At 36.3% G+C, this 25,194-nt stretch overlaps 1 protein-coding gene across 1 annotated transcript; it reads left to right on the plus strand.

Moving 5' to 3' along the window:
• Positions 1-1,714: 1,714 nt before the first annotated feature.
• LOC310909977 (beta-glucosidase A-like) lies at positions 1,715-23,289 on the plus strand (the record flags this gene model as incomplete). The annotated part of the gene is given in 5 exon segments (XM_083862364.1): positions 1,715-1,828; positions 12,849-12,921; positions 17,079-17,380; positions 23,156-23,204; positions 23,207-23,289. Coding segments are annotated over 5 exon segments (621 nt in total).
• Positions 23,290-25,194: the final 1,905 nt, after the last annotated feature.

Here is a 25,194-nt window from a genome sequence, read left to right on the forward strand (position 1 = left end):
TTAGTTTACCATAACTCCTTTGTGTGCCCCAGCCCGGCCTCAGCATTTCATAGCATTTGCTCATCTGCCTGTTTTTCTATAAAAAGTAATCAACCTTCACATTTTGTAATAATTTGCATTTTCTGATATTTATTTTTTTAGCACCAATAATTTGAAAGGGGTTTGGCAGCACCAGCAATCCTACTTTCTTCACTTTAGAAATAATGAACAGAAATTAAAAAAAAAAAAAGAAGGAGCTATTATAGGTAGCTGGTAATTATAGCTCACACTTCTGTTTTGCTAGTCAAACAAATAAAAAAATCAATTATAAAGCAAATGAATTGAGTAGTAAATATTTTTTGCTCTTTTATTTCAGCTAAGGTTTTGTTCATCTGTGTTTGAGCATTAATTCATTAATTGTTTTAAACATCACTTCATCAGCAGTAAACTCAAAGCAGCTGACAGTTATGTTTTGTTTATATATTTGATCAATACAACCAGCTGAAAACTTTCAGATCATTGATCATGTCATGTTCTGCTGAGTAATTGGCTGGTAAAACTGGGTGTTTGGAAACTGATGACTTAGTGGTTCAAAGGTCAGTCCAGCAAGAAACTGAAGCTGGCTAAAACAGACTTTCTTTTCTTCTTTGTCTTACTCTTTTGTAGGTGGTCTTCTAGATGATCCATGAACTTATCTCTAATCTTCATGATACTTTTCCTCTTTTTTAAGACAGATTTTAAGACATACTGTTGTTCCTTTGATCACCTTAGTCTGCTGTGTGTACTGCATTGTAAAAGTACTAGCAATGGTATTCCAGATGGAGAGCATAGTGACATTTATAGGGTCTTTAAATGTTTCCTTTTTGTCCTTTTCAGCTATTTATGACTTTGTCAAGCTTTCACCTTCACAGCTGAAGTTTCTCAGATATGATCATTGACCAAAGGTCGGTTTTATCCTAGTTCTCTTATTAAGTTTGAGGGGGAAAAAAAATATCATCCAGTTTTGTGATCTTAAGTAATGTAGCAGTTTGCTTTTCCTTACATGAAGGGTTGTAGATTTTTTCTTACAGAGCTTTAAGCAACACTCATACCTAAAGACTTTGAAATTTATCTCAGAGAACACTTAGTATAGGTATGTTCTTTTTAGTGCTTTTTTAAACTAGTCTGTTCCTATTTGATAGACTTACACAGATTAAAACTGTCTTTCCTTTTAAATGGTATGGACCTTGTGTGGAAAGAAACAGAGCTTTAAGAAGCAAATAAAATTATAAAATTGCCAATGTTTGGAAAATTGAATTATCTCCTCCCCTCTTTATGTGGTTTCAAAAAAAAAAAAAAAACAAAAAACAAAAAAAACCACATTTATCTCACTAAATGATGCAGTAACATCACATGGGAGAAAAGCACCCAGGAGAGATTGCACCATGGTCAAGGAATCATAAAGCGACACAGTGCCTGCAGAAGTGCCTGCCTGAGCAGAATGAGTGAACTCATGGGAGGTTACAAGTATCAAATGCTGTGAGTGGGAGAATGGCATTACTCCATAGAATTTCCTGAATTATGGTCAAATGACTAAAATTTTTTTTTTTGCTTTTTTCAGCCTTAAACAAAAGTTTCCTGAGTTTATCCTCTGCGGGGGTCGGCTTCTCCGAGACTCCGGCCAGCCCTGCCGCCTCCCACAAACCCGGGGATCTTGCTGCCAGAGGGGCGACCAACTCCTAACCCTGTAGGCACGATGAAAGAAGGACGGGACTCTCGGGGTAGCTTAACCAAGGGGATGCAGATCCACCAAGGCAGCGTCCCAAAGAGACACCAAACCTTGGCTGCACCGGCTTTTTATTGTCAAGGGGTGGGTGGTACAGATGGGTGGTCTCTCTGAAACAATCCAATCATAAAACATCGAACCATGGGGTGATCTCAACTTGGTCCAATAACAAGTGACTGGGAGGAGGAATACGCAATTAGGTGGGAGGGGAAGTTACATAACTTGGGTGATGGACAGATAACCGAAAAGGTGTAAACAACTATTATGGGATATAGAAAACCATGACAACCGGGAAAGGCGGGAAACTGTGAGGGGAGGGAAGCCATCTTGGACAATTGTAAAAATACAGAAATATAACAAAGAACTTGGAATAAACGGTCCAACATTCATCAAAACACCTCCACAATCTTAGTGATTAATAACTATGCAAACGTATTATTCAAGCTTTAATTATTATTAAGAGTGCTAAAGATGGGCAGCAACAGAGGTAAGCCACAGTGGAAAAGCATAGGAGTTTTTTTATGCTGTCCAATGGAAAAGCTACTGTTTTCAGATAGGTTTGCCACTTCTGTTAAAATTCTAGTCCCATAGTCAAATACTTATCCATCCTCTTGGTAGATTGTGATCACAACTCTCTTAAAAAGCAGCTATAAATACGTCTTTTATAAAATCACCTCCTTCCCTTACAGATTCATAGGAAAAATTTGAATGATAAAAAGGTAATCTCTAATGTCATTACAGTATTCGTATTTTAGTTGGCTGTGTACTGAACACATGCCTTTAATATTTCCTTCTCCATAGAAGCAGATATTCTATAGTACTGGCTTTAATGGGCAATCATTCAACTTTTAAACTTTCAAGATACAAAGTAAATTTAGTACAGGAAACCTGTACCTGTACTATTGCAAAGTTATGGATGAAAAGATCTATTTCAGCGTCCACTCAGCAGTACATACAGGTTACTGCAGAAAAGGGCAGAGCTGAGATACGTAATTTTGGGTTTCAGGTCTTGTTTCTGACATTTTAACATTTCAGTTACAGAGCTCTGTTAATGTCAGTTTTTGAAGGAATATACGAAGTTCCAAATTCTGTTGTGCATTCCAACAGACAAGCTTGCCAGAGCAAAGCAGAACTGTGTATTTGCTGTCAGTGTATGTTTCAATATGAAAGACAATTAAAGCTAACAAAAAACTTCTATCTTTCCATTTTTGTACTTATATATTGTAAAGCAAACATCTATCTGCATGTTTCCTTAGCTTCTCGGAAATGTGCTTGGTGCCAGATAATTCTGCAGTAGATGTGAGAAGGTACAAATAGATATTGTCCTCTGGAAAGAACATGTACCTGATGAAAGATCTAAATTTTTTCTAATCCTGATATTGATCTTTTGTGTGGATTTTGAGAAATCATTTCTCTTTTTCATTTGGGAGTCTTTTCTCCTGTGTATTGTCTTTCCAGGGACAGAGAAAGATCTCTGCATAACAGCATTATGATCTTTTTGTATTGTGGCAGGAAACAATTGGTATGAACATACTTTTTTTTTTTTTTTTTTTTTAAGGATTCTTTGTCTTTTGGCAGTTACTTCCAATGTATTGTGTTCTCCTTCCATTGTTTCATCTGTGAACACCTTTCATCTGAAAATTCAGCACATCCAAGGGGAAAAAACTGAAAAAGTTTTGAATTAGGATCACCATATTTTTAAATAGAGAACAAGCCAGTGCCTAGAGAAATTAATGGCTATAAAGTATTCCAGGGTAATAAACAGGTATAGTGATAAACAGAAGTTATAAAAATCACAAGATCATCTCTTAAGAAAGTGTTCCCAGCTTGCTTGGTTATCCTGACATTCTCACTGAGCTATTGTAGAACAAAGATATTGTTCATTTTAAATTTTCTCCTTGAATAACAAAGGTATAGTTAAGGCACTAATCCAGCTGGATAACAATTGCAAGCTCTATAACCAATAGCACATGACACAAAACATGGTGAAAGATTCATATCTTGGATCTGTTCTAGGCATCAGTCCAGGGCTGTGTTCTGTAACTGCAGGAAAAATACTGAATCTGCAGCCTTTAGGAAACCCTTAGAAATCTTATATATAGCATGAGGACTTGGCTAATCTTGAACAGGAGAAGGAGAGTGAAATAAAAAATCCAAATTCCTCTTGCAGTATCTATTAACATCCCATGACAGAGTGGAAGTTCAGCCATCTTGAAAGAAGACTGCAAAAGTAACTTTAAAAGTATCAGTTACAGTCACATAAAAAAAAATTGATGGACAAAAAATTTTTATAACATTCGTATGTTATTTTCTCCTCTTTTTATTTTATTCCAGTTAATTAAATATTTTGTTTTGTGGAAGCTAAGACTTGATCCAACTGTCAATGACTAATGGAAAACTTTTGCTCATTTTGTTTGTAGAGCCTGTCCATATAGAGTCCAAACTGGAAACCTTTCGGTATTCTACTTGTGGAAGTGTGATAGAATTTGCATTTTTTCTACTGCACTCAGGAGAATTCCAGACTGAGATGTTTAAAAGGAGGAAAAACAGTGAGCATGGAAGGATGAGGTCTAAAAAGAAATTACTATGACTTTTAAATTTTTTTCCTTACTGTTGAAAACTGAGATTTAGAACAAAGATATTTTGTCAGAATGCAGCATTATGATACATTTTTAGTCAAAAAGATACACAGGATGCCAAGAAAAAGAAAAAAAAAAAAAAGAGGAATTTTTGTGTTGAGCACAGGACACCAATACATTCTGCTTAATACACTCATTTGCTTATTGAGAAATACTTATTCTAACCTGTCTCAGGCTAAACAAGAACTGGAGCCTTGTGTGTAATTCATTTGAGACATCTAATAACCATTGCATCTATTCTTTATTGTTTCAGGCCAAACATCTGGCTGCCTTTTCTTTTCAGTATCAAAATTATATGAGTGGTATGGATCAGAGGTGTTTAAACCATGAGATTTCTGCAGAAAGGAAAAAAGATACTTCAGCATTCTAGGCACTGACTGAGGAGTGAATCACAATTGGGACACTGATGACACATACTTGTCATCTTACCTCTCTTCCCCTATCCTTCCACAAATTTGGACCCAGTGTAAGCCTTGGAGAAGAAATACATGTTACATAAGCTTGGTGGAGAGCTCGATAATGTTTGGTTGTGTAATCTGCCAGAGAGTCTGTCTGCTTTGAGAACACTTCAGCCCCCATCATCTTTTCATTAGCTGGATTGGGCTGCTCCTACAGAGCTGGAGCAGGCTCCATGCTAGAATTTGGAGGCCCAACAAAATTCCCCTGTCATTCTGCTGCTACTGCCAAAGGCTGTGTTTTAAAAAAATGCAAAAGACAAACCAAACCAAACCAAAACTGAGGCTAAGATCATGAATACAGGCCAGAAACAGAGTATAGAATAATTGGTAATCAGTAGAGCACAGTCTGCTGGAGAACTTGGAACTCAATATAAAGTTTCTCACTCTTTGGCAAGGAAACAACTGCAACCAATGGCAAGGTCCACTTAAAAGGTAACAGCTTTCTATTGCTACAACTTCTTGCCTTGGCTCAGCTTGAGAGGAGAGTGATGTAGGTAGTAGCACCCACCATTGGACAGATTTTAAGTACATTTAATAATCTGCTCTATGTGTTCTGCTAAATAGTGGTAATTCACAAAATCTGATTTTCAAAGGCTAGAAAATAAAAGGCTGCCTTTGTTCTGCTACTCCAATCTATGCCATAGATTGTGATGTAGTCTTTTAATTAGATAAACACAATTTTTTCTACAGACTTCCATGGGAATGTGAGGAACCAGAAATGTTTCTAAGAGCTCAGTATAGATGTATATCAAATATCCACATCCTCAGAGCTCTAACTGTTGCTTCCTATGGGATATTGATCACTCAGCATCCAAAAGCTTTCATACAACCATCATTGCTAGGTCTATTTACCAGTTTAGTTTGAAGAGCAATTAAGACAGAATCAAAGGAGCTTGATCTAAAAATAGACTTGCTTGCCCATAAACTCCAAATTTTTTGTTGTGTGATTATAAAATTCTGAAGTATTTCGTCAGAAGGGGAGAAACATGTATGATTTCATCTACACTATGTCATAGTTCAGTTTACTTTGTGGCGAGCTAAAATACAAAGGAAGATTTAAAGAGCTTAAATTGAATGAGACACAGTATTTATCTATGTGACGTCTTTATTAAGGAAACAACCTCTGTGATGGTAAAAAGGAGGTCAGTGCTGCTTCGTTATGCCTACTATATCCTTTAATTTATTTTTTTTTAATTTTATGTGTTGAAATTAAGAAATAGAAAGCTATGTTAAACAGTTGTATTGATTTGGTTGGGGTTTTTTATTTTTTTTTTTTTTTAATTTTATTCTATTAGATTAACTTTAGGGTCAGGTACATGTTTTGTGATATTTCAGAATAACATAGTCCTGATATATCACTGCACAGCTGTAATACTATTTGGAAGAACATATATATGTGTATATATATGTGCGTATGTATGCATAAAAGCATAAAACTCAAGTTGTTTGAAAAATAACCCATGTTTGCTGAATTTCAAATAGGTATTTGAATTACTTTGTCAAATTAAAGTACTGTTATACATCTCCTTTTCCAGGTGCAAGCAATAGTGCTTACTACTATTTGGTAGGATGAAAAGGAGTACAATGGATAGTATTTCTTGCTAAAGAAAAAAATATTTACAGGATAATGGTGTAGCACAAATCTTTTGAAAAGTAATATCAACTACTGTCTCTCATAGTGTGCTGCCATTTTATAGTAGATAGTTCTATATTGCTGATACAGGGAAGTGAATTTTATGTAAATGCACTAATATAATGGGATTTCTTAATCCTGACAGGTGGAAGAAGCTTTTCAAGCATATTTGCTAAAGTCATAGTCAATGTCATTAGTCATAGTCAGTGACTTGAGAAACGGCATTTCTGGAAGAAAAAGAAAATGAAAGATACAGTTTCAGCATTGTATAAACTTCTTGCACTATTTCAAGCTAATTCTGAAAACAAATAGTGGGACTCAGCAGGACTTTATACATATTACAAATTTTGAAATAATTTGGTTTTGTCAATATATCCCCAATATAAAATTGGTCTGGATAGAATCCTTTCCTGGTTTATTCTATGATTGTGTTAAAATAAATTAAAACTATTCTAAAACCAAACCAACCAAACAAACAACCCCCCCCTCCCCATCCCCCAAAACCCAAACCTTGAAAGAAAAAAAAGGCAGTAAAAAATTGTTTAAAAAATTTAGGTTATTAGTGTTTTGGCTAGAAAACATGCATATAAATGAAAAAAAAAAAAATCTGTGATGATTCAATTTTAAAAACAGGTTTATCTGATAGTGTTGATTTTTGCTCTTTTGTGGTCTTATGGATGTTTCTTAAAGCATTTCTCTTAGTGCCAGTATGTGTAATGTCTCCTTCAAGTATATTCTCTGGTGCCTGGTACTTGCACCAGCTTTTCAGACTTTCCATCATGTTGCAGCACCAATATTTATTCAGCCATGTATTCTCACAAATGTCAGTTTTCTTTCAAATTTCTTTGGCTCTGGTTCCTGATTCCCATGGATATTGTGCCTGTAAGCATTCAAATTTCTCAGCAATGTTTTCATCTCCTTGCCATGTGTTGTGATGTCAGTACATGACTTGTTGATGGCAGGTGGGGTCAGAAGAAGGAAAAGACATTCCTGTGCTAGGAAATATGTAAGTTGTGCATGTTAGAATGGGAGAATAATATAGACATTATGTATATAATCTTTCAGCAATAAAAACCAAGTAATATGACAACTTTCGAAGGGTAAATACGATTTACCTGTTAAGAAGGGAGAAGTTTCAGAAACAGCAAAACAAACAGATACTGGACCTATATTTTCAAATGACCCAAATTTGACTTCTTGTTATGGGCACCTAAATTATGTTCCAGAGGATAAGTTGCTGGGAGTTTGAAGTGTACCTAATGTAAAAAATGAGACCTACTGATTTTGAAGCAGAACTAAGTATCTGCAAGTGAAGATTCTATGTACATGATTTTGAAGATTTAACTGTGTGGCAAAATAGCCTACAGATTCATGGCATAAATAAGGAAATTGTGCCACTTACAAACATATGTAAGATTTTGCATTCTATTTTAAATATGTTAACAAGTTTAGCTAAAGTCATTCAGATATGTCTTTATAACCAACTGCAGCCAAACTCATAAGTTGCAGCAGATAGTTTCCTGGCAAAATCGTATTAAGCATGTAGGTAGCTCTGCATACATCTTGAAACTCTAAGTTTCTAGAAAATTTAGACAGCTCTCCCTGAAACAGCAATGAAAGTGTGCTGTCTCAGCAAACAGTGCATTCACAAGGGACCAGAGGGCCTGCCTCTATTTCTGGTATTTTTTGTGTCATTTTTCATATATATATATATCTTCCTTTTTTAATCCTGATATTTTTGAATGATGGCTCATTGTTTTTAAGCTTGTTCACCTAAAAGATGAGTGATTCAGAAGTATGGAACAGCAGGACATGCCAAGATATAAATGACTAGAGCATGGTTTTACATGAAAGGGCTTTTGCCAGGTTTTCTACTGAAGTGTGAAAATTTAAAGCTGTGGATCAACGCCTTGCTCTGCGCACTCAGTGTTGTGTCACAATGCAGTGACAGTGACAAACTCCTGAGAAGACAAGCCCACTTAAAAATACTGTATGGAGGCACTCAGCAATAAAGGACAATTGCCTTCAACATCCAAGAACTATCAAGGACTTCTGAAGACTGATGGCCAATATGGAATATCACTTTACAAACTTACTATACATCCTAATGCTGTTTCCGTGCTGAATTGCGGAGACTTTTTCTGGTTCAGGGAGTGATGTAACACTAGTTTGGCCCTCTTCTATAGTTTGTCTAGAGTTATTCCCAGAAAGGTTAATTTGTGTGAGCTCCCCAAATGCAGCTAACTTGCTTGCAACGAGCTTTAGGTCTCCAAGATATTGTGCATATATCTGGTATTGGAAAGCTCATAGCAGCTGGCAATCCACTGGCAGTTTCCTCAGGAATAGCAACAGATTCAAGCTGCATGATGCAATTACCAGAAGCAGTGGGAGAATATTTTATTTCTTCAGTCTCAGACTTTTTTTTTAGGCAGTGGCTCACTGTTATGTCATTCACTTTATGAAGGACAATACTGTTATATGACTGGCTTACTTTTAAGTTTTCTTCCAGGAAAAAGTCCCATAGCTGTAAAATCTCTAACCATCTGACTGATAGTCTGTTTTCCAGTGCCCATGCTATACACAGAAGAGATGGGATGGTTGTAGAGCTGCATTAAAATGAGTCATTGCTTGTTTACTTATTCTTTAATAGTTTTGCTTAAATTTCACAGTCTATATCTACTGCTCAGTTACAGATTCCTGCCTAGATTTCCTGATGTTCTTAATTTTAAATCTCTTCCAGCATTACAGCTCTCCAGATTTTTACCTGTTACCATCTGTTGATTTTTTTACCAAAATATTATTCATCTGTTTTCTAAATGGAATCTCATTGTAATATTCTGCCTGTGTTTCTAATCTTCCCAAGAACTCTTGAATTATTTCTCCATTTTCAGCAGTGTGCTCAGCTCCTCCTAGTTTAATAGATCTGCAGATTTCATTAATGTACCATTTACTCCCTCTTCTAGCTCATTATTGAAGCTATTAAATGAGATCAGAAGTAATACTAATCTTTGTGTACTGCACTAAATGCCTCCCTCCAAAGTTATTGTTTATCATTACCCTTCATTGTTTGTCATCATCCTTCATTTCAGTCAACATGATAGTTCATTTCCAATTTGATTTAAGTTTGGGAGCAGAATTTTGACACATTGGTGACGGGAGAAGAAAGGCAAATCAACAGTCCAGGAGAGGCTTCTAATTAAGGCTGAATTTAGAGAATCAGAGTTATGAGTTCTCAACTGCAGCCACAGTGTCTCCATAATTTAATTGAGAACACCTTAAGTCCAGTGCTAAAATATCTTAAAGAAAACAGTATATGGCTAAAAGTCAGACATATGACAGTATATCTTCTGGTCTCTATTCATTAATTTTGTATTACTGTTAAAAAATATCAACTTTGTCTGGCAGACTTCAAAGTGTTTTAGAAAATTTGTTTCTCAATAGCTGCTCTATTACGTTGCCAGAGAGAGAAGCTAAATTTATGAGTAGCTATTACAAAGAAAACTCACAGAAGATATGAACTTCTATCTTTGGCTGTTTCACAGATATAGTGTCTTGCTTCTAAAGAAGGTATATCTTTCTATTGGCCCATGTGTGGTGTAAAATTTCAGGAAGAAGATTTTAACTTTCATCGCCCCTTCAAAATTTAATTTCTAAACTCCATAGTAAATACTATTAATAATAGAAATAAGAAATTTGTAATAGGAAACATCATTTCAGTCAGGAAAATCTCCTTTTGACAAGATACAATTCCTCTGATAATAATTAACCCCACATGACTTAAAGTCTAACACCAAAATCTATTCTTCTTTCACCTTAATAAAGTATCTTGCATTTTGCAAACTTAGTTGCTAACTCATGTTATCAGGGAAAATTACTCCTGCTCTTTTTTGACTTGCTAAAAAAATCTTTGTCCAAGTACATTTGGATACTGCTTGTTTTTTCTTACGAATACTTGGCTTGAGCTCATTTGGTTCCATATGTGCAAATGTAATGGTCTTAAAGGTAGTCTGGAAAAATATTGCCTCTAGATAGAGCTTAATAGTTCTCTTAAAGTTTTATGCCTGTATGTGTTGAACAAAACAGTAGGACAGTGAAATACTGAAATTCATGGTGGGGCCAGATTATTTGTTAGATGTAGGGAAAATTATCAGAGTAAGAATGTGCACCTTAGAAGCCATGAAATGGGTCTAATGAAGATGTAATTTCATTACAGATGTAATTTCACACTACTGCAGTAAGGAGTGGCTTATGAATCCAGAAATACAAACCAGAAGTGGGATCACAAATGTAGGAACTGGGTTGCCAGAAAAGTTTGATCTTTCTTGCTATCAGCATAGCTTTTTTGAATTTTGAAGCCCTGCATCTTTCAGATCTGCCTACTTATCTGACATAACCTGGTATCTCATTATTGTGAGTCTGTCTTAACCTCTGAGGCAAATTTTGTTCAGCCCCTTCCAGACTTCTTATGGAATGTTTTCCTCCTCCTCAATCTCTCTCAAAACCCATCTCTCTTGATTCCTGATAGGGAATCAGCAGTGACGCTTTTTAACCTTATTTTTATGCTTAAACATTTTTATAAAACTTTTTATTGGATTTTTATTGTTACTATATCCTCTCTGCCCATCTCCACCTATTATTGAGTTCCATATTTGTTATATATCCTGTGAAATTAAATTGTATTATTCTCAGGGGAAAGATTTAATGTTGCTTACATTTTCAAAGGTGCCTACCAGTAACATTTAAGGATGTAAAAAATAAGCATTATTACTCTGGTCCATTAATACTTATTAATCATGATTTAAGGTGGCCTTGGTGAGTTTTACTGTTAACTGCCCTGTTCAAGAGAACATTGACAAGTTAAGTTTATTGATTTTTGATCATCTGTATAATACACATGAAGGATATGTATGTTTGCCTAGACCATGGGTGTCAGCATGTGTTTTGGGAACAAATTAGTATGTTGTGCCTCATTTCCCCCTTTGTTCCTTTGTATTCAAGGGGCTTTTACCTTTCCTCTGAAAAACACTTGAGGAAATACATGCCTGCTGTGAAAGCCCAATTTATTTTGCATTGCATCTGCACTGTCTGGTTCTGCAATATTCGTTTTGGAATTAAATCAGCTTCCCTGTGTCTTTACAAAGGAGTTTATTTTTTTTTTCCAAGAAGTTGATTATTTTATTGTGTGCATTCTTGGCAAAAGTATGTGCATTGACTGTATTAGTGCCTCTCCTCTCTATAGTATGGTTTCTTATTTTTATTATCAAAGAAAATATCAGTTACATGTGTGCTTTCCAGAAGTAGATCCTCACCCAGAAAGATTTTAAAATCAAGTGAGTGTAAGTAGAGTAAAGAAGAATATATTCATATATTCTTTATATATTATAGCAGTCCAATATGTGCTGATACTGACCTCAGCAAAAGCAATGTGGATGTAGTGTTACAATAAATGGGGGGAAAGTGCCAGTAAGTTTAAAAAAAAAAAAAAAAAAAAAATTGCGGTAGTGCCATCTAGTGTGCCAGGTGTTGTAGTTTTCTGGAGAGGGACAGTAAACTACTTTCAACCCATCCCACTTGTTACCTGACTCTCCTCCTGCTGCTGCTCCCTTTTCAGTCTGCTGACAGGAGAGCAGTAACAGCATTGACAGAAGGCAGAGGAAGAGACCTGAGGGCTGTTTTGCAGATGCTGATTCTGGCACACATGCCATAAGGTTGTCATTGCTGCTCTAAAAAAATGAGCATCCACGGGGTTTTAAAAAAGGAGAAAGATAGCTGTTCTGTCTGTACTCCCATACAAATCTTGCTCATCTCATTGGTTTCCACTGCAAAACTTGTAATGGCAAAAATATCCTTTTTCAGCTACTACAGGCAAGTTTTCTTGGTGTTGGAAGAGAAGAAGAAATTAATTTTGATGCCAGAAAAGACGAGGGGCTGCTGGTTTTTGAAGCATACTGGAAGAGGTGAAAATTATTTTTTTGTCTGAGGGCTAAAGGAATTATGTTGAACACAGAGTCTACAAAGATCTCTGTATGGGATATAGGAGGTGAGAGGCAAGTGAAGGGAATGAGGGATCAGTTTTTTGCATTAATTCTTTGTACTAGGAGGAGCCCTTTTACCATGACCACCTTAGTCTTTTCCACTGCTGCCTTTTCCACTTGCACTGGTAGCTGGCTGAACCTCTCTGCTTTAATCCCGAGATATGCAAAGTGCATGGCTTACCCCTCAGGGTGTGAAGCTGCACAGGGTTTATTTTTGTATTCCATATAGAATCTGCTTGTAATGAGTGGAAGAGTGATCAAGCCAGAAAGTGTTGTCTGCAAACGAAACCAACATCTCCATAGCACACATAATGCCGTGTATTCACCTGTCCTCTGCAGCTGGTGCTGGAGGATATTGCTTTTCCAGTTGGATTTGCTTGGGGTGCAGCTACAGCAGCATATCAAATTGAAGGTGTCAATTTTTAGCTATCAAAGTATTAAACTTAAGTGAACAAAAAGTCTGGATCTAGGAAGGAGAGTGTTTGATCTTTGCCTTGTTATGTAGACACTACTTCTGATGCAAATCCATGTAGAAAAAAACCCTCACAACTTCTGTTTAAACACTTGTGACTTGAGGAGTAAGAAGAAGGTAAAGGATTTTTCAAATCCCAGAAATATGGCTAAGTAATGGGAATGGAGCTAGTTATTGTTGGGGAGGGGTGAGGGGGGGAGTTATAAGTAATTTTTTCATCTATTTCTTGTGTATGTCCTTTCTGTAGAGCTAGTTCAAGTAGATTGCTATTGGCTATTTTGAAACTGGATGGGAGAACTACCTCATCAGACATTGGTACTCACTTAGGAACTCATCTCCAAAGATTATGAAAAAAAATAAACTAAGAGGTCAACAGTTGGACTTGTGGAGGCTATCCCCCAGGGGCATGTGTCATGTTCCCAACTGAACAGAGAGGACTGACAAAGGGATTTGCCCAGCTCAACAGGAAAATATGTTGTAGACTAGAGAATGTAAACACATATACACAGGGACACCTACAGCCATAAGCCCTCCAAACTTTATCCTTTCATAAATGTGTCTTTATAAACCTTCAAAATACATATAGACCTGATTTTCTCATATTATACCCTGCAGCATACAGGCACTTAACTCCCATTGATTTCAGTACCTAAATGGGAGTTGTAGATCCTAAATTGTCTTTGAGGATGTAGCCTTTAGTTCTTGGTTATTGCTGAAATTGAGAGTACTTGGCCATGCTCGGTACCTTTTAACGAGCTCAGTTCACTTCATCTAATAGACTGCACAGCTCACAGTTCCCAGGGAATCAATATTCTAGGCCAGATTCTAACTCGAGGCCTGCAATGCACATAGTTCTTCTAACTAATTTTTAAAATGTGAATTGTGTGTGCATTATAATTTCCTGCCTTTTGAGTGGCTAGATGTGCAACTTTAATGTTCTCTTAATGTATTTTTAATGAACTTTCTTAAGGCTTCTGAGTGGGGAAAACATAAAAAAAAATCTATAATATGGTCTAGACACTACTCAAATGACCCTTTTCCTGCAGAAGTAAGAAACTCAACAGGGAATTCCTTCTCCTGAAAGCTTCAGAGGCTGTGCAGCTTCCGACTTAGAGGCATCATGATTGAAGCAATAGTTCTTGTAGAGTCCAAACTCAGTTGCTGTGCATATCACAAGATACACAGTGGAAGAGGCATGAGCTGACAGACTACTTTATTTTTTTTACTGTCAGCTATGTATTTATGCACAGCACAACCTTCTCTACTCTGTATATTTCAAAGCGCTAAAAAATCATACCAATTGTACTCTGCATGCTCAAAGTGCAGATTTCAAAGGTTCATGACTCAGTCAAATCAAAATCAATTTGCACCAGAACATTCAAAAGCACTTCTTCTTACTGAGGGCCATTTCTATGCTAAATTTCAACTCTCTGCTTGATTTTTTTTTTCTTTTTTATTTTTTTGGGAAAAGTTGCAAAAAATTCTTGTAATGGTAGAAGTGGTTTTCTTCACTTCTTTCATATGCCAAATAATGGAACTGCATTAATTCAAACAAAATTACACTTTTTGGTCAGAGACCTGGTCAAGAAAATTTCACTCCCAGAGGTTAAAGGACAGCTGAATTAGAGGAAAAGTGTACTTGGAAAAGTACATGAAAACTTAAATACTCTGATCAGAAATATTCCTGCTTTAGGAGCTTCACTAGTTGGAAGCTAGTTCATTACATTTCTTTCTGTTGTAATAATTGCAGAGTATGGGGAACGTGTGTCGTAATAATTTATATTATTCACTTGAAGTCATGTCATGTGCTGATTTGGTATCCAATTTACACCTCACTATTTTAAATGTAAAATCAGTTCCTCATGACTGTTCTTTCCGGGCCCCAAAGCTCAGTAAAACTCCAGTTATGCCTACGCTATGGAGTGCTGTGTAGCATGGAAGTCTTTGAGCAAGCTTAGAGGTGCAAACTTGGTTGATTGAAGTGGAGCAGAGCTCTCTACAGACTAATTGTGGCTCAACAGGACGTGTTAGTGTATCTAGAGCTTTCTGGTTCCTCGGCTGGATTCCTTCCTACACTTTATCAGTGGCTCAGATGCTCGATGCTGTACAGAGAAGTTTCTTTGAACAGTGTCAGGAATGCTTGAAAGTGGGTCTGTTTGCCACAGCCCCCTCAGGGCTTTTCAGTGGCTAATGACCACTGGAGTAGTACTGTTAGACTGCTGAAAATCAAATGCTTATCCTTCTCCCTCCCACTTCCTTTGCTGGAGGAAGGCAGACTAAAAAGAAGGATCATTCAGCCTCTGCTCTAGATGAGGATTCTTAACTGAAGGTGTGTTAACTGCCTGTTATGGCAGCTTTTGTGTCCCTTCGTTCCAACCGTGCTGAAAAAAGACCTGTGTCGAATCAATGTGGTGCAGGAAGCCTGTTCTTAAAGGCTTCAAAATTCTAGGTACCATCAAAGAATTACTGTTATTTGTTATTTCCTGCACTTCTCTCAGATGACTATTTATTTCAGCAGTCATGTTTGAAATTTGAAGCAGAGTATAGAAAACTTGTAATACTGTATTTTTTTCTGAGGAGAGTACAGACAGAGCATCAAGTCTGTCATAAAATCTAAGATTAAGAAAAACTCAAACTGTCTGGATCTAAAATTTGACCTACTTTGAAGGTTGTCCCATGTAAAATTTAATTTACTGACCAACCAAATGTAGATGTATGGGTGTTCGTGTGCTGCAATAAAATTCTGTAAAGACCATGAAATGTGACAATGATCTCTGAAAAGCTAGGTTATAGAAGTGATATTACAGATTTTAGTAATGCTTTAAATTAAGTGTCTTCAATATGCTTAACCTTGCATTAAACTTAGATTTAATAAGACAGATGTATATTAAGTACTGAATATACTTAAGGGAGCAATCTTGCATTGGCAGGGGATGGACTCAATGACCTCCTAATAGTTCTCCTCCATTTCTAATTTCTATGATACTAATTGATTATTAAAACACTTTTATTGAGGATTGATATGTAGCTATTATATAGTTATTAATCTTATAACCCAACTGATATTTAATTTATACATAATTTTAACACAGAATGTCATTTTAGTTTTTAAAGAATAACGCTGAAACAGTGCATTCACTGGGACTCTGAAAAATCATGGTGGTTAATGAGGGTGGCCCTTTTGAGGTTAATTGCAATTTTATGATTAAATCACACTTTACAGGGGTTTACAGAGGGAAGTAAGTTTACAGAGCTCTCCACAAAAAAAAAAGGTGATGTTTTCTTCAGCTATAGCATGGCTCAGGAAAGACAAAGAAACTTGTAATGAAGAGGTGCATTTATTTGAATCAAATATTTTATGTTGTTAGATCTCAGACAACATCTAAATTTTGAATATTTTAATGGTAATCTGTGTATCTCAATTTTAGAATTGTGAAGAAATATCCTAAAACTCTCAAAGTTTGGGGAAAATGGTGCAGTGCTTTTGAACATTCAAAATTAATTTCTGTGAATGTCTGGCTAAACAAAAAGCAGAAGCTTTTTAGAGCTGTGTTATTAATTCAGTTTGTATATGCCTAGGGCCATGGCTCATAATGGCATTCCTTTCTTTTTAAAAAACTGTCAAGATTTTCAAAGGACATCCTGAAAGCCATAAGTGCCTATTTGTTGGATGTATTTCTCATACCCTAAAGGCTTTCTTTGATATGGACTGATCTTTTACATTTATGGATGGAAGTTGCATTAGAAAATGCCCTTTGTGAAAACCTGTAGTATCTCAAGAGTGGCAAACTTCTGATTTTTTGGCTAAGGAAATATGAAGAGTGTTAGAAGTCTGAATTTTTTTTTTTTTTCAAACAAAATTTTCAAATAATTAACAGCAAGTAAAAGTATGAATAAATGCAAAACTTAATGCAAATGTATATTATTGCTTGAAAGTTCCTAGTTACTTTAAATAATATAAGGAGTGGGTAGAGTATACTTCTCAATTTACCCATGGGATTTTCAGGGATTTGCACCTACTTTGTGATAAATTATTTACTTGCAACATATGTTTTTTGATGTCAAAATGTAAGGACCAAGTTTTGTTTTTCAAGCAGGAGGCTGGAATGCAGATGGAAAGGGCCCTAATGTCTGGGACATATTCACCCATCAGGGAGGAGATCGAGTTTTCATGAACCAGACTGGTGATGTAGCTTGTGGCAGCTACACTCTGTGGGAGGAAGATTTGAAATGTATCAAACAGCTTGGATTGACTCATTATTGCTTTTCTCTTTCCTGGTCACGTCTGTTACCTGATGGGACGACAGGTTTCATCAACCAGAAAGGCAATTGTTTCTTAAAAATAGAAGGTTGCAGCTTTAATTCAAGGTTATTGCTGCAGTCTGGCATAATTAATCCAGTATGCTATTCTGCAGTGTAGCTTTGAAATTGCAACTTTTTTTCAGAGTAATTATGGGATGATTTTTTATAGGTTTGCAACAACTTGCTAATTAATATTCTAGATCCCCTCGGATAGCACAATCTTTTGGGATAGGATTATTATTATGTTTCCTATGTATCTTTTTGCTTACTCCAGTTTTTTTAATTGTATCTCTAAATCATTTTGCTTCATCAGAATGTTTATACTTACAGGGACCCTAGCCATAAGAATATTTTTGGATGGCTTACAATAGACAAGTTATCTCATTTGGCAAGTGCATTTAGATAGCTTATCAGTATACTCCAATGTGCTGAACTTCACATTGACTATTCTACACTAAGGGACATACTTTTCCCAGACATTTTTCTTCAGCAAATTAGAGAGGATTCTTCAGACTGATAGGAACTATGCTTAGTTCTCTGGCAAACAGAAGCTCTGAAAAGAAGAGTTTTCAGAGTCTCAGCAGAGAGTGTATATGTGTAAAGGGATACAGCACATAAATAAACTGGTCAGATTGCTAGAAGTCAGATATAAAATTTATTTCACTTCTGATTATTTTAATTCCATTGGTGTGGACTGGAGGAGAGCTTAAGGTCACTCAATAGGAAAAGACAGGAAAGGGCAGTTGTGCCTACAGAACAGAGGGAATGGAAGAAAGAAGAAATAAAGAGAATTGTGAAGAATAAAAGCAACTGAAGCTGAACCAGAAATGATGGGAGAATCAAAGAGGCTGACTGAGATCTCTGGTATATTGGGAGGATAATGTTCCAAGGAGAAAGAAAGAGAAGTATATTTGAATGAACTTCTGAATCTCAATTCTGTTTCCTATTCTTCTGCATGTCAGTTCTACCAAGAAGATATGTATCTTTATACTTCTAGGGCAGTGCTTGCCTTGGTAATTCTTTTCTTCTACTGGTTTGAAGATTGCAATGATGGAAGACTACAAAGGATAGGACTTAGAAAATACTCTTCAGGTTAGCCTTATCTGTACTAGGATGGTACCAGCAGAAGCAATCTTTTTCTGTGAATTTTGGTTCTGTAGAGCTTGGCTGTTCAGTAGACAGCAGCCCATCCTCTGCATCCTGCAGATTAAGGTTTTCACCAGAGTGGAGGAGCCTTTGTTGTAAGGTTTTGGAATAGGGGGGCTGGTAAATCTGCTGTAAGCAGACCAACCAGCCATTTTTCCCTGCAGAGCATGCCAGATACATGTGCCAGTATCTTAGAGAGGCTTGAATTAAAGCTTTTTCTTTGCCACCAAAATTTACAATACATGGCCCACTTTCACTGGCACAGCTTGTCTTTCCCTCAGAATGCTTTTTGTGGTGTGTTGAATTTAAATTTGGCTGAGTTGTTGTGATTTCTTTCTTGTACTGATATTCCTTCAGCTGGGGCTGCAGGCACTGTAAAACCTCAGCAAGCTGCCTACTGAATGGGCTTTGTTATTTAGTTGTCAGAGTGGGAGATAGCAAGCAGACATTCTGAATGCACTTGGTAAGGAAAGCTAATATTTTGACAAAACTCAGCTGTAATTTCAGAAAATGTTCACTTGATCCCCAGTATAAGCAGTTGCCTGATTAATATTATGAACTTTACATTTAACGAAAGGGCATTGGCAGAACTCCAAGTAGGCCAACTTTCATTAGGCAGGAGTTCACTTCTCCTGTGCAGTGATCTGTTGAAGCAATTGCAACTGCATAGCATGGAAAGGCCATCATCTTCTATATAAACATTTTTGCAAAGAGCATGTGAAGAATTAGAAAGCTTAAAGCAATGTTCTTTCAAATAAAATCATTCACACCAACTGATTCACTACCAATTTCACACCTAAGATGTAGGACATTTGAAAACCTTTAAAACCATTCTGCTTCTAACTTGGTGGAGGTAGGGTCTTTTAAAGCAGTGATGTTGTAGATCTATTTTTCCTAAGGTGTGTCAGGTTTTTAGCTTAAAGCTTATACCAAGTTTTTAAAGTATTTTCTTACAATTTTTTTTACCCTAGAAGGTGCCCTGAGCAGAACAAGTGAACTGCTGAACATTAGGTGTCAGTGCAGAAGAAGACAGAAGTTGTAGACAAGGGGATATTGAGTCTGTGAGAATTTGATGTTATGCCTCACTTCAGTATGAAGGTAGGGAATCAGAATGGGGAGAGAAGATGATAGAAAGGAGAAAAGGACAATCCCTCACTTTCGATTTACAGACTGCTCCATAATATCTGTAATCTCAGAAGTTTGGGTTATCTCCACAAAACCCTTATATACACACTTCCTCAGAAGAGCATTTTCTTCTGTATTTCTGCTTCTACCTGACTTGCAGATACATACGGAGAAACTAAGTCAGCCTACTCTGGAAGGTATGAGACAACCTGGAAATGTGACTTAACATTCACATTTTTCAGGCATGCAGTTCTATTTCTCTTAATTTTCTAACAAAAGACATAAATCTTTTCCAATATAGGTGTTTAATTGAGATGTAAAAAATAAATGATAGCTGGTTGCACTTCAATATTATAAATTGTACTATATAATTTATAATCTGAAAATCAGGATGAGAAATGCTGGTGTCTTCTAGGTAGGGGATGAATATGAGAGGACAGGATCTCCTTTTTTCCCAGTTTAAGCTTATATAGTAAACCTTGTAGTCTCATCAGCAAAGAGTTAAAACACATCCAGTCCCACTGAAGACAAATAGAACCCCATTCAAAAGTTGGAATAACAAGATGCATTTGCTGCTAATTGCTATTGCAAATTGCAAGCATTTGTTTTTCAAAATTAAAGTTCTAGCATATTCCTTTCTCTTTCGCGTGGGTGCATTCTCAGGCACAGGCACATATCTCCTCAGAATTTAATGTGTTTTCTGGTGCTGCATTCAGAAAGAAAAGCAAACTACGTCTGAGATTTATTGTGAATTATTTTGTAAACAATCTTATTGAGTCTTGCTGTGCTAAGGGATGTGTATGCACCTGTTTGTTTAGGAGAAGGCACTGTCTAAATCTGGGGTTCCTAATTGATTTCTGCAGTAAATGTTGTCTTAAAAAAGCTATTTGGCAGGAGTGTCTAAGATCAGTTATTTGAAGGTGGGTTACATTGAAGTCTAATACTGTCCTTTTAAGAAGAAGATAGTATGGCATTCTGTGTTGGCATTTTCAAACATCAATACACTGTAAGCTGACCCTGAAAATACCAAGGAATATATAATATTAGTATAGAACAAATTTCCTGCTTTGGATTAAACAAAATCTCTGGTTCAGAAACTGTTGAGAATAATGATCTAAGCCATACATAACCTCCTAAGCATACGTTGTATTAAACTTTGCAATTTAGTCTTCCTCCTTCTACTTTTTGCTGTGTTTTCTACTTCTGTAGACATTTCTCAGTTCTGTGTTTCAATACAGCAAGGCCTTGGGATATGTCACATACACGTATATCTTATAAGGATATGTGCTAGTCTAAGACCCACAAAAATTTCATGAAATTTAGGTTTCTGATGTTATTAAACACTTTGGTATATTTAGCCAAATTCAGCCCTCTGAAGCAAAGACTGACTGATTTCTACATTCCACCAGCATGAGAGAGACCTATTCCTGTCTGGAGCCTCTTAGCTTAACAAATAATAATTCAAGGCCACTGTTGGCCTTTTCCAATTACTGCACTAAACCAGATAGTTCAAGTAAAAGAGCAAGTTAATTGATACTCTTTGAACCAGAGCTTCTGATGTGTATTTCAATGCCTAGTGTTTTCAGAAGGTTTAAAAGCAATACAGTTGTGTTTGGATGTAAGCAAAATTAAAAATGCCTATTTAAGAGCTTAAAGTATCTTGATATTTAAACTTACAGTGACCTCTCAGCAGCATAAAAATAGTCCTTTAGGAAACATATTCATGTCAGCCACTGCTAAATCTGTACAGAAGGTGAATTCCTTTTAAGCCTCTAGAAATACATCCCCAGCTACTGGCCAGCTTTCACAACACATCCAGGAAATTAAAGTTGATCTCTGTCTTAGCAAGAAGGGACAAGAAAGGTTAGAAGTCATGAGCTTTTAGAGAGGTGAGCTAATTCCTTCTTGCAGTTAGAAGGACTGAGCAGTTTGCAGCAGTGGCAGTGTAAAAGTGATGGTTTCTCAGATAAACTATTGTCAAGCCATTCAGGTTGGTGGCTAAAGAGAACAAACTCCATCTAAAATCTAGTGGAACCCAATGAAAAGCCTTAAATATCCTATAGATCTAATGAGTGAAACGTTGAATTCACACCACTACAAAATGTTGAATACACTGACAGTGTCTTTGTCCTGATGTGGGCAGAGTGATGAAGAATGGAACATTCTAGAGGAAACAGCTAATCCAGCTAACCAAGTTCAAAACATAAAAGATCAGCTTAGTTACCTTGCTGAGTGTGGCATTGAAGTTTTTAAAAGACGTAGTTCTCAAGGAGAAAAATGCTTTCATTAGAACAAATCTACCTGTAAGGCTCTCAAGCGTCAGGTTTTTTCCAACACGCTTGTATCTTGCACATGCACTCAGGCTGCCATTCAAGCATTTAAATGAAAGGATTATATTTTCATGTGACCAGCACCCATCAGAATTATGTTTTTCCTGTGGAGTTGCTGTCCACTGATCTATTTTGGAAATTTGCATCCTCATTTCATTTTATGTGACTGGTTGGAAGATTTTGTGTGCTGAGCATTTTTGCCAGCTCTGAGATCTTGTAACGGTAGTCAGCATGCACTTGAGAGAAAATATTTGCATCTCGTAACAGAGAAAACGTGCAGTGGGGTTGCTTCAAGTGTTAAAATGTAACAAAATTATTATTAACTCTTTTCGGTTTCTTTTAATAGTTTCAGGAGTCAATTCTTACTGTAAAACCTGGGAAATGGCATCCTGCTCCCTGCATCAGTTTGGTTTGCTTTAATTTTTAAAAAACAGATGTGACTGGAGATCTTAAAGCATCATTGAGATCATCAATATTCATGTAAATTATTGCTTCAGAACATTTGGAGACTGAGTGAGCATTAGTAACGGTCCTTATAATGTTGCTTTAGGTCGTTGTTAAAGAGGTATAGCCCCAGTATTGGTACCAGAGCTTACAAGGCAATTTTAATGTGTAAAAACTCCTGATGCAGTTGTGGTAACATTTGGAGAGAACACTGTGGACTTGTGTCTATAGCTCAGATTGACAGAACCTCTAATAATTCTGCAGAAGATTTTTGAGGATGGTATAAGATATTGTAGAAGATATAAATAAACAAGTCACCTTGGCATTTGTAATTTAATTTTTTTCATGCTGGCTATAAAGAGTAGGAGCCTTAGTGTTTTCCTATTACCTTTGTACTTGATATCTCTTTTGCTATTTGAAATTACATACCAGTGTTATATCTTTTGAACTCCAGAAATTATCTTTCTGATGCCAGCAGAAAGGCTTTCCTGGCATGCATCTACTCCTGGCAAGGAGACATGTGGTGACTGCCAGTACCAAGGGGTTAAGGAGCAGTGACAATAAGCAGATGCTAATGCAGGAAAGATATTTTAGTCTTCTCATTAAAATAAGTCATTTCACTGTCTTCATGGATATTTGCACAGTTTTGCTTTTCCATTGTTAGTCATAAAAGGTCACTTCATGGAAAATTAAGTTAATAGGGTCAGTGCAATTTGATGAAAACTAGTTTTAGTTTGTAGCTTAGAAAAGATAGAGGGTAATGCATCTGATTTTATGGGCTTTCTTACATCTGTTCTGAATAAAACTTCTGCTCTCTCTTGTTCTAGGATACATATAATAACCCTATAATTTACATCACAGAGAGTGGGTTTTCCCAAGTGACCCTGCTCTACTTGATGCCAGCCAACGATGGGAGTATTTCAGACTGATTTTACAGGAAATTTTAAAAGTCAACATTTAAAATTATGAAAGATCAGTTGTGCAAACCTAATATAATTTTATTCTGTGATTATTTGCATTCAGCAATGACCAATGATTCTTGAAGCTAAAACTTACGTAAATCAGAATAGAGTGATGTGATTAGAAAAAAAATTTGTTTAGCTGAAAGGAAAACAAGTAGTTTTAATCTTGGTGTGGAAACAAAAGAAAAGGTGCTTCATACATACATAGTTCCGAAACTTGTTTTGTGAGGTCAAAGTTCTTCATTGAGCAGAGCAACCACGTTAAAAAGTGCTTATCATTCATACTTCTTATTGTGCAGGATGTAAAGTTGAGTGCACCTAAAAATCTGATCATTGCATCTCATTATACCCTTACAGAATACAACCTCCCACACACAGTGAGGTCTATGTAACAACTAATTCTTGTACACAGCCACTAAGTCATTATAACTCAGCTTCTGCCTGTTCAACACTGGAAAAGCTCTGTCTTTATGCTTTACTTATAGTTTTTGTATTGGTCGAATTTCCAACCTTCTGGAAATTCCTTACCTTCCTTCTGTTGGTACTACTTTCTATAGTAATTTACTGGACGTAGATCTTCTCACTGTGTAGCAAGTGAAATGCATTTTAAGATGTCAATTCATTTAGATAACAGTATCTCTGTTTTATTTATCCTAAATGATCATAGTAATGAAAATCATATCATAGTTCAATAATTTTTTGTGGGCATTTTTACATTTTCATGCTTATTTTTTACTTTTGCTGTTTATATTCTTCATTTTATCCTTACTTTTGTTAAAATGTTCACTTATAAGCTTTCTATCTTCTTCCTTTTCATTTAGAGTTGCAGTTATGCAAAAATCCATGCTAATTACCTCTTTTTCTACAATTAAGTAGGAGATGCACAGGACCTTTTTCCAGCACTGAAACCGATAGGTCCTCTTTCTGTGTGAAGCAGACAGGTCACCTACCTGCTGTCTTTGGAGAGCATTTCTTGGGTTGTTCTGTATCTCGCCCCAAGCCATGTCTGGAAACTAATAGTTGGCAATGGACAGCAGTTTTATCAAGGAGTTTTGCTTACTTTTAGGTTTGTAGACAAGATATCTGGATTTGATTTTCTCTGAAGATGCAAAGAAATTAATAAACACAGAAACATCTCCCTGTTTGATGAAATGGAATTCATTTACCAAATCTAGTTGTTTGACAATGTTTTAGAATGTACAATGGCTTGTCCTGAAGTAAATATTTAGGGTAGGTCTGATGAATCCCACTTTAATGCATTTGTTGACACAGGTCTCTTTATGCCTATTAACGAATGAATGGGACTATCTTGGAGGTAGATGCTTATTGAAAGACATCAAGAGCTGAGTAAAATTTGCCTTTACCATTTGCTCAGTCCAAAAATACTTTTTAATGTGTATGTGGTCTGAGTGTAATTAGTGCAACCTTACGCAGCTTTAGTTATATATGCAGCTTGACATTAAGTTTATAATTTTATCCAGTAAAATAGCATGGTGGAATGCTGGCTGGAATGGGTCCCTCTGTACAAAGATAATATAACTATTAAACCCATCAGCTGTAGACACTCTAAGAAGAAATGTCAGTAACATTATCCCCATGTGACTTCGTACCTTCTACTCTGAGTAAACAGTTTGTCAAGGCCACTCCACATGTAATGACCCATGAATGAACAATCCATTTCAAGTTTTCAGCTCACATTGATGCAAAGCAGGATACTCAAAGATGTTCAGTTAATTCAGTGCTTAAATGCTTAACCATTTATTAAGTGTTACATCAAGCATAATGGTTTAATTGCTTTGCATACAGTGTCTACTCTATAATAATTCCTTATCTTTTGAGCTAACTTTTGAAATTATTAGTACAGGCTCATTCATGCAAGGGGCTCTGAGTCATGATGGGAGACT

Source organism: Zosterops lateralis (assembly GCF_965231275.1).
Source record: "Zosterops lateralis genome assembly, chromosome: 5".
NCBI lineage: Eukaryota > Metazoa > Chordata > Aves > Passeriformes > Zosteropidae > Zosterops > Zosterops lateralis.